This window comes from Macrobrachium nipponense, chromosome 3 (assembly GCF_015104395.2).
Source record: "Macrobrachium nipponense isolate FS-2020 chromosome 3, ASM1510439v2, whole genome shotgun sequence".
Lineage (NCBI taxonomy): Eukaryota > Metazoa > Arthropoda > Malacostraca > Decapoda > Palaemonidae > Macrobrachium > Macrobrachium nipponense.
Window position 1 is genome coordinate 97,620,485 of NC_087202.1, and position 10,124 is coordinate 97,630,608.

Genomic DNA, 10,124 nt, shown 5'->3' on the forward strand with positions numbered 1-10,124 from the left:
ACAATTGAAAATCTTCCATGTCAGAGTCGGAGAATTCTGGTTGGGCGATTCTGGGTCTTTTGACTGGGGGCGGGACGTCTAGCATAGGCATTTCGGTTGAACACCGCAATCTCAGGTTTGTTGAGGTTGAGGAGTACTGCGGGACAAAGGACGGATTTTCGTTGGCGTTGACTCTGTTTTCTTTAATGGATACGTGCGTTTAATGAGTTCGAGGAATGTTTTGAACGGGCAACCACTGTTGTTAAAGTAACGTTTTTTAATGCAGTACATTGAGAAATAAGAAGGGTACAGTGTTCTCACCGTACCACTCCGCGGCAAAACTTTTCTTTTTAAAACCCGCCATGTAGATTCGATAGTGTTGGTGTGTATGTTTTTGTCGGTTGGATCGACAAAGTGTAAAGAGTGATTGATATTTAAGTGTTCTTTAAAGTGCTGACTTAGTGTAGTGTATGATTTCCAACAGTCTGAAATAATGATTGAAACTGTCTTCCTCTTTAACGAGGCTCACGGTTCCCACTTTACACTTGTCACAAGTTCCACTGAAATCGCCCAACAGTCCGCTTTTGTAAAGATATGTACGTAGTACATCAACATCTTGGCATAACGTATATAGCACACCAAAAGTAACCGGACTTTCACTCAAAAAAGCAGCGAGGGACGGATGTGATGCTACGGGATGCGCCATGTTGACTGCTTTGAAAACTCGCGGGGTCGGCCCAGGTGATAAAGGCCATGCTGGGTCGCCGGGACTACTTAGGGCGGCGGTTGGATTTGGGTGTTGTGCGGCCCGGGAAATTGGTAATTGGCTCCCAAAACTGTAGGTAAATAATGACGGAATAGGCCTACAGTGTCACCCATGTGAATAAAGTGCGGTATCGTAACAGAATTCGCAGAAGCAAAGGCAATGGGGGCTTGGTGAAGTTTTTAGAGGATACAGTTTTGAAAATTCGCGGCGCGGAGGAGCTGCCATGTTTGTTTGGATGGCATGTGGCCCGGGAAAATGGAAATTGGTTCGCAAAACTATAGGTAAATTAATTACAGAATGCGCATACATCGGCACCTATGTTAATAAAAAGAGGTATCGTAACGGGAATGACATTAGCGTAAGCAATGGGGGCTGGGCGGGGTTTTATAGGAGACATGTTGCCTTTTTTGAATGTTCGCGCCATGTTTCGAGGGTTTAGGTCGTGAGAGGTCGGGGTCGTAGGGACTAGTTACCGTGGCGGATGGATTTGGGTGGCGTGCGGCCCGGGAAACTGGCCTGGTAAACCATAAACCATAAATTATGTAATAAATAGCACCCCTATGAATGATAGCCACGAGCCGCCACTGCCGTAAACGCGCTCTCTCTCTCTCTCTTCGTTTATTGGCCCCTGACTGAACTACTTATATATTTAAAACTGATGCGATCTTTATACATTAGGTTAAAAGATAAAGAATCTTAACTGTTATTACGATTTAACTTCTTTGCAAACGAAACTAATACACTTTATCCACGTTGTTATCTTATCTTGTTCATCATCATTCTTTTTTTTTTCATCCCCATGTTCGTCAAAACAGTGTTAAAGCGGAATAATGATTCTTCTAGGCATCCAGTGAAGTCTGTGCAAACTCTCCCCCCCCCCCCCCCCCATCCCCCCTTCCATTGCCTCTCACCCTCCCAGTCTCTTCCTTCCCACTTACTCCAGTTGACTGGGATCAGCCTACACATTAGTACTATCTTCTGCCTAGCTCCCCAGACGAGATGAGCTTCCTCTTACTTTCTAAAGCTGATCGACGTAAGTTGTAACAGCGTCAGGGTAATCAGTTTTTTAAACTAAAAGAAATTATAAAAAAGATGAAAACTCGGTGAGTTTTTTTTTATGTAGGGAGAAGATGCGGGAAATAAAGATTAATGTTTACATGCGTACAGTCAAATACCCCCAAAAATATGTATGCATCAATGAAAGATAAGTCAAGATAAAATGCTGAATAACGTATAGAAAGAGCGTTGCTTATTCATCGGGTAATTTCAAAAGTTGCAAGTTTATAAAACTGGTAGAAAAAGGCAGACTATTTTGCTCTTGGGATTACCACAGAACCAAAACAAATAAAATAAAATAATAATAATAATCTTTACTATATCCCGTAATATATTTTGCAAAACGCTGTGGGAAGTAGACACAGGTAATTTTCTTTTGCAGCCGAATTTTAAAGATAATAGCATTCTTACGATGCAGAATGAAAAATTAAGGGTGGACCAATATACCGTATATTTTTATTCATAAAAGTAATCTTGATACTACGTAACATTGGAGGACGTGGCGGGGTGGGTCTTCATGGCTCAGTCGTCAGATTGCATTTTATGTCAGACGAATCAGGATTGCAGTTTTTATTGATGCCATTTGTGATGGGACTTTCTGCAGAAACCCAGTTGCTTTAATACAGACAAAAATAGATTTCTCTCGACACCATGAAGCGTAACATCAATGATAATAGTACTTTCTTGATAATCACATATGCCCAATGTTGCCTGCCACAGCTCTGACTGCCCTCTGCCCGGTGTCTGACCCAAGTCACGTTCGCCTGCCTGTGTCTACTGCCCGCCTTAATTGGGCTGTTTGATCTGGTAACACTGTTTCAAAGCGAGAGAATTCCGGGCAAATCAGAGTGCCTGCCGGGCATTTGCCCGTCGTGTGGACGGGGCTTAAGCAACAATTGTGCACATTGCAGTATTTCAGTACAGTACATACAAGAAACTGAACTCCCTCTTACACAAAGACAAGCATTCGTTCTTCACTTAGGAATTTTCTTCAAGTGAGAGCTGGAAATGGCCATTAAACATGTTGACAAGGTAGTGAACTGTCAATAGTGAGGGGTAAATCCTGCCCACCTGTTTATTTAAACTCCCTTTTGCTTCCGGTCACTGTCATGTCCAAAGTGGTGGAAATGGCCTTCAGAATGATGGGTGATGTTTACTCCCAGGAAGAAAGAGAAATGTTCTCCCTGATGTCATTAGGGGATAATACTTTGCCATTGACACCTAATGAGATCTTAGGGATTTTTCCTTACCCTTCCAAACTATGACCTGTTGTTGCTACTCTTAAGTTTGGTAGCTTTTCCTAGAACTCAAATGGGGTAAGGCATCCACCAACTTTTTTACTTTCTATGTAGCCTTGTTCTTTGTTCCATGCACCCATTAAGGTTTTTTGTAACTGACTTATTTTATGTGCACATTCTTGCCTTTCTTTTCTGTATTGCTCAGCAATTTCCTTGCGTACTTTTTCTATCCAGGATGTCATGTTTAAAATTAAGCTTATGTGTTGTACGTACATAAATTGGTTGCTCTCCAGCCTATGGTTTTGTTTACATTGTATTAGATGGTAGTTAGGCAAGTGTTCAGATTTTGATATTTGAACCCCCAATCTATTCATCATGTGGAAGCTCAGGTAATTATATTGATATTGTTCATCACACTTTCAAGATTATTTAGGATACTGTGTTTAGCTTTATCATGTTTTTGTTCTTATCAGTTTATTTAATAAAAGTATAGCAAGTAACTGTATGTTAGGTGTATTCAGTATAAAAAGTCTAAAATCAAGTCAATTTTCCACAGGACATGCGTGGGGCATGCCAGTGCCCAGTATTGAGAACATATATTTGCCCTTTGTGTAGAAGTACTGGTGATAATGCTCACACACTCAAGTACTGCCCATACAATGTTGTTACTAGAGGAGACCCAATATCAGCAGGTCTTCGTCCAGGTAAAGTCACAAACTGGAGGAATGTGGCAAAAGAATTTCTTTCGAGAAAGTGAATTAGGGAAATAGAGGATTATGTCTAACTGCTTTTGCTTATTATTAAAGTAATAATGCAAAGGGGAACTAAGATTTTATTTTCTGTTTAATGCATCATTGAAGAGCTTTGTAATTGCTCTAGGCTATGAAGGGTATATTATATCAGAAAAGTTGGGAAAGAGGCTCATCTTGCATCAGTGACATTTTATTATTTTGGTGATATTTCCATGCAGGTATACTTGAATCTGGAGAACTGAAAAGTTATAGAACATTAATCTGTATTGTCCAAATTCATTACTGCATGTGGCAATATTCATTTACTTATTCACATATTTATTTATGGATGTATTTATTTCCCCTGTAATTTATATTTTTAAACTTCCAAAATCATTTTAGGTTTCTTCAAAGAACAATATATATATATATATGATGTTATTCTTAGGAACTATTTTATAGAATGCACAATGAGCAGTTATTTGTTGATGAATACAAATGCATTTATACCTGTGGTATATTAAATGCAGCGTAGCATGTCAAGTTCTATAGATTATGTTGAAGGGTTACAGCTAAAAAATAGCTGTTCAGCTTTTATAACTTGGTGATTTACTCCATTTGAGTAATGTTTAAAGGAATGTGTAAATTCAAAAGAAAAATGTAATGTTCTAAATACTTTTGAAATTTAAACTAAGCCATATTTCATACCATCCTCATGTATAAATTTTGGCAGATCATTTTATCTACGAAAAGGAAATTATTTTTAGAGGTAGGTCTTCAGTAACTACCAGTAGAAAAACAAGGCTATTGGTATTTTTAGAGGTAGGTCTTCAGTAACTTTACCAGTAGAAAAACAAGGCTATTGGTAGAGATACCATGACATTTTGCCATTCTTATCCTTTTCAATAGTTTTTTAAAAATTGTTGTTACTGATGCCGTTGATTATCTAGATATTTTACTCTGTAAGAATCTCCCGAGTGTTGTAATCCAGTATTTTTTTATTGTAATATTCAGTTGAAGTCATATTTTCTCCAAGACTAATTACCTACCTACTTGTGTAACATCGTTTAAACAGTAGTGAATGGTTTTGGTTTCTCCTTGTGGGGGAGAGTTGTAAACTTTCATTCAGGCGACAAAGAGTATTTTTATGGATGTCAATGATTTGGTCAGTTCATATTTTTGTTGTTCCTTGAGGTAAAGCATTTTCTGCCTTTGGTTATTTTTCTCTGGCAGACTTAGTCTTGGAATGGTACACATTCTACATGTTTGAAATTCCCTACTGTGGAAATTTTACATTCAAATCAAGAATGTTATATAAAATGATAAAATCTACATAAATATGACCAAAAAGCACAATGTTCTAGAAAAGAAAAAGAAATTTTTGAACTGTCACGAGTGAGAAGATACAAACTTTTAACTTGACCTTTTTCATACTATCCTGTTTTGCATGTTAGTGGACCAATATGTCATTTTTACTTGAAAGTTGATCTAAATACTTTCACAGTTTTGTATTTTTTAATCCATTTTGTATTGATGTCAAAGACTTAATATATAGAAACATTTTTATTTGTGGAAATATATTTTCATAGAGCTGGCATTAGTTTGTGTACTTTGTTTTTGTCCTTAATGTCCTGGTATTGACATTAATATCAGTATAAGGAGTGGATTCAGTGCAAGAGAAGAGATGAGAGATATTTAAGATAATGAGCTGAGCAATATGAAATATATTTGAAAGAGGCAAAGAATATACATAAAAGTTGAAAATGGTAAATTTAAAAGTTATAGGAGCAAGATCCTGAAACTGTTTTGAAAGTAATTTTAAATAAAGAAGACAAAAATGAAATGTGGAAGAGCACTAGGACAATCAAGAATAACTTGAAATTTTCCAAAAGCAGGTGGAGAGCAAGTATGTAATAAATGAGTTTACCAGAATATTTACAAAAGGAAATATAGGACAAAAAAAATGGGAAAATTCCTTGACAACAATAATATAGAGGAAAATGAGATGCACAACAATATAATATATATAGTATAGCTTGCTGTGAAATTATTGGGGAAAGCTGAGAACACTTAAAAACTGATCATTGTTATCCTGACTTTGTTGGAAAAGTCTACTGATTGCGTATAGGACTCGAGACAATAGGGCTCTTTCATCAAAATACATGATACTTTAGCATGAATACTACGTATTCCCGACAAAAAATATCCATTTGTGTTTTACAGTCTTCATAAGGGTTTGTCAAAACAAATAGGTTATTATTTGGCTTGTGAATGTTATACTGATAATATAGTAGTACACAAGATTTATTACTGCACACGTTATACAAAACTTTTATGTAACAATTCTTCATTTTTTTATATAAGTAAATTAATTTGGGAAATATTTACATTAAGAATGGTAACAGCATAAGGACGATTAAGCAATTACTTTTCCCAGCAAGGGGTTTAATCCCGGCTGTTCGACGTCTCTATGCCCTGAGGTCAGCTCAACACCTGGGATAGAAACTGGCAGTACTGGAAAATATATATAGTGAAGTTTTGAGCAGTTGTTTCATTATAAAGATATCATTTTTAATCAATGTCAATGTCTGTCATGTCTAATACTATTACGAATACTTTAATATACTATTTACATAGTAAAAAGTCTTGCTCTAGGCTGTCGCCCAGTTATCCTGTCAACCACCTGGCTGTTGCTCAATAGCCACCGAACTGATTCTAATATAGAAATTTTTTACTTCCTTTCTCCAATCTTTTATATTGCAAAGACCTGCTCCAGCGAGGTTTCCAATTACCTGGTCCCTGAATAAGGTAGTAAGGCTTCTGTCATCCCTTCAATGCAACTACAACTCATATACTGCAAGAGGCGATCATCTTGACTGCTTTGGCATCAGGAGCTCGTATTAGTAAACTGGGCTCTCTTAGATGGGGACAACCTACATCACTCAAACAGCTAACCATCATTTATTATTGTACCCTGGGCCATCATTCATGGGTAAGAATGAGAACCTTTGAAAGAGAAAATCTAATCTGATAAGGAACCTCAATTTGTCAGATAAAACTTTATGCCTGGTTCAAGCACTTAAGGTTTACTTAAAAGTTGCAGCAAACATCCCAGTGGGTCTGATTATCCTACTGTCCTAAGTGCCTCAGTGGCGTGGTCGGTATGGTGTTGGCATGCAACCTCATTGACCAGAGAGATGTGTATTTCTGGTGATGGAAGTTCACTCTCGAAGTGGTTTGAAAGTCACGTAAAGCTGTTTGTCCCGTTTCTAAATAACCACTGGTTCCATGCAACGTAAAAACACCATACAAACAAACTGTATCCTACTGTCCTACAACCTAGCATAAAGAAACCACTTTCTACTACATGGGTTGAGAAAAATTTTGGTATCCCTTGTTAAAAAGGCAGACCACCACTCCTTTCCTAAGTTGCGTGACAGCCAGAAAGAAAGTTTGTTAGCTTTCTTAGGAAATGTTTCTTTCAAAAAAGTGTCTCAGTGTACAGAGTGGTCATCAGAAACAGTACAATTGACTGCATGCATTTGTGGGGTTAGGTTCCACAACCACCTGCGAATACCGAAAAGCTGCGATATATTAGAGCCCCCCTCTAAAGGTGCGTCCACACGGTCGAACAATGTCCGACGGACAAACATTGTTACCATATCACGGGCGAAGCAGGATGACGTCATAAGCAGTTGAAACAATGGAAGTAGACCTGGCTACAAACAGTGATACCAGATGAGGTGGTTTGCCAATGCTTTTACTCTGCTCACAAGGTAAAGACTGGCAGACAATTGTTAATGGGCAACAATGTTTGTCCGTCGGACATTGTTCGACCGTGTGGACGCACCTTAAGAAGGTTTATAACTGCCTATCTTATTAGTTCAAATGCCAGATATACTTAAACTATCATCTGTGAGGAGTGGACAAAGAGGCAGGTAGAAGTGTACTGACTTTATTACAGGTAAGGGAAATTCAAATATATAGCATGCGGACGGAAATGTGATTACCAACCCGCGAAAGAATAAAAGTGGGTCAGCGAGACCTGATTTATGTTTCTTGAGAGACATATAATACAAAATATAAAAGTACACAAAATATGATTATACAAGATATATACATTGGCGGAAAGCCCGCTGAACGCTCTCGCAGAGGGAAGTAAGAACAACGTGAATGGTGAACTACATACAGAGAAAATTGTGAATAAGCATTGTCCTTACAAATACTCCACCCTTAAGAAAATAATTAGGCATAATTGTTGGCTGATTTCTTTGTACTTCGGATTGTTACTCGCGGAAGGCGCCCTCGGGTGCGCGATATCAGTTGCTGTGGTAGATCTTCGGGGGTTTCTGGGGACGGGATGCCTCCCCTGAGGTGATCCTCGGGGGGTTCGATCGTCTTCCGAGGGCGGCCGCCGCTACGACTGGGAGGTTTGGCGATCTAAGGAGCCGCTTCTCTCCAAGGAAGATTGAGGCGCCCTATGGAATCCGCGTTGGCGGGCTTTTCGTCCATGATGAAGGCTGGTTTCAGGCGATCGATTGTGACCCAGTCCTCGCAACCATTGATGGATATGAGATACGCCTTGTCAGTGCGTAGTAGGACGCGGGGTCTCGTTAGCGGCGGGTGGTGGGCGGCGGGCGTCGTCCCTGATGAAGACGTGTTTGCACGATAATAGGGCCTTCGGGAGGAAGCGTTTGGTCCTTTCGGAGAAGGTTTTGACGCAGGGCGTGAACTTCCCGGCGGATTCCCGAAGTCTGGTGATTGAGACGTCGGCGTCGTCAGCATTGGTCAGGAAGAACTCGCCAGGGACTGTTAATGGTTCCCCGTATACCTTCTCCGCGGGTGATGCCTCTGCGTTCGCCCGCGGGGCGGTCCTGAGACCGAGGAGGACCCATGGTAGCTGGCTCTTCCAATTTTCACCGGTGCAGCGCGCCATTAGGGAAGCCTTGAGCGATTGGTGGACTCTCTCCACCATGCTGTTAGCTGCTGGGTTGTAGGCGGTGGTGGCGTGTAGTGATGTCCTCATTAGGCGGGCCAGGGCGGTCCACAACTCCGACAAGAAAACGGGTCCGTGGTCCGTAGTTATCTTGTCTGGCACTCCGAATCGACTGATCCAGCTGGCGAGGAGGGCTTCGGCGCATGGTTTCGTGGTTGCCTCCGACATCGGCGTTGCCTCAGGCCATCTGGTGGAGCGATCGATTATCGTCAGGAGGTATCTAGCGCCTTCCGACAGGGGCAAGGGGCCCACGACGTCTATGTGGATGTGACCGAATCTTCGTTTTGGCTGCGGGAATTCCCCCACGCCTGATTCTGTGCAGACTGATTTTGCTAGTTTGGCAAGGCATGCAGGTCCTGGCCCACTCAAGGGAGTCCTGAATTCCATGCCAGACGAACTTCTCCGTCAGGAGGCGCATCGTCGTCGGGCCCGAGGGGTGCGAGAGTCCATGTATGACGTCGAATACGGCTTTCCTTCGGGAGGCTGGGATCAGCTGGCGTGGGCAGCCCGTGCTGATGTCACAGAGGAGCGTCGTGCCCGCGTGTCCGAAGGGCACGTCTTCCCACTTGAGGGCGGTGATAGCTGTGCGGTATGCGGCGGTCTCCGGGTCGGCGGCCTGTTCTCGGGCGAGGTCTTCGTAGTCGATCCCGAGATGCACGGCGTTGATATCTATCCTCGAAAGGGTGTCCACCATGGGGTTCTTCTCGCCAGGCACGTACTGGATGGTGCAACCGAACTCCGCAATGGCTGCCAGGTGCCTCTGCTGTCTTGCTGACCAAGCGTCGCCCGCCTTGGTGAAGGCGTGTACCAATGGGCGGTGGTCAGTCCTGATCGTGAAAGGGTCGCCCTCGAGGAGGTAGCAGAAGTGGCGCACTGCTTGGTACACCGCCAGGAGCTCGCGGTCGAACGTGCTGTATCTCGTCTCGGCGGCTGACAGTTTTTTACTGTAGAAGGCAAGTGGCTTGGGCCCACCCTGGACCATCTGCTCGAGGACAGCCCCCCAGGCGACGTTGCTAGCGTCAGTGGTGAGGCGTAAGGGTGCAGTAGGGTCTTGGTGGCATAATGTCGCGGCTCTGGCGAGGGCCCTCTTCGTTTCGTTGAAAGCCTTCTCTTGTTCAGCTTCCCACGTCAGGGTCTTTGGTTTCCCCTTCAGGACCTGTGTTAGAGGGGACATCGTGCGGGGGGCGTCGGGGATGAACCGGTGGTAGTAGTTGACCATCCCGATGAACTCCTGCAGGGACTTGATCGTGGTTGGGGTTGGGAAGTCCACCCTCTCGGCGCCGAAGGTGCATTTAGCGAAGCGGACGACCAGCCCATTTTCCTGCAGGCGCTTCAGGACCGCTCGGACATGGTGTAGG

At 42.3% G+C, this 10,124-nt stretch overlaps 1 protein-coding gene across 1 annotated transcript in view; it reads left to right on the plus strand.

The window, feature by feature from the left end:
* The window catches only part of LOC135222459 (uncharacterized), a gene marked incomplete at its 5' end in the record, with an annotated part of 64,186 nt that extends 58,819 nt beyond the window's left edge, over positions 1-5,367 (plus strand). Inside the window, one exon of the mRNA XM_064260546.1 lies at positions 3,596-5,367. Within this exon, the coding sequence (XP_064116616.1) occupies positions 3,596-3,796 (201 nt within the window). The remainder of the gene's footprint in view (positions 1-3,595) is intronic.
* Positions 5,368-10,124: the final 4,757 nt, after the last annotated feature.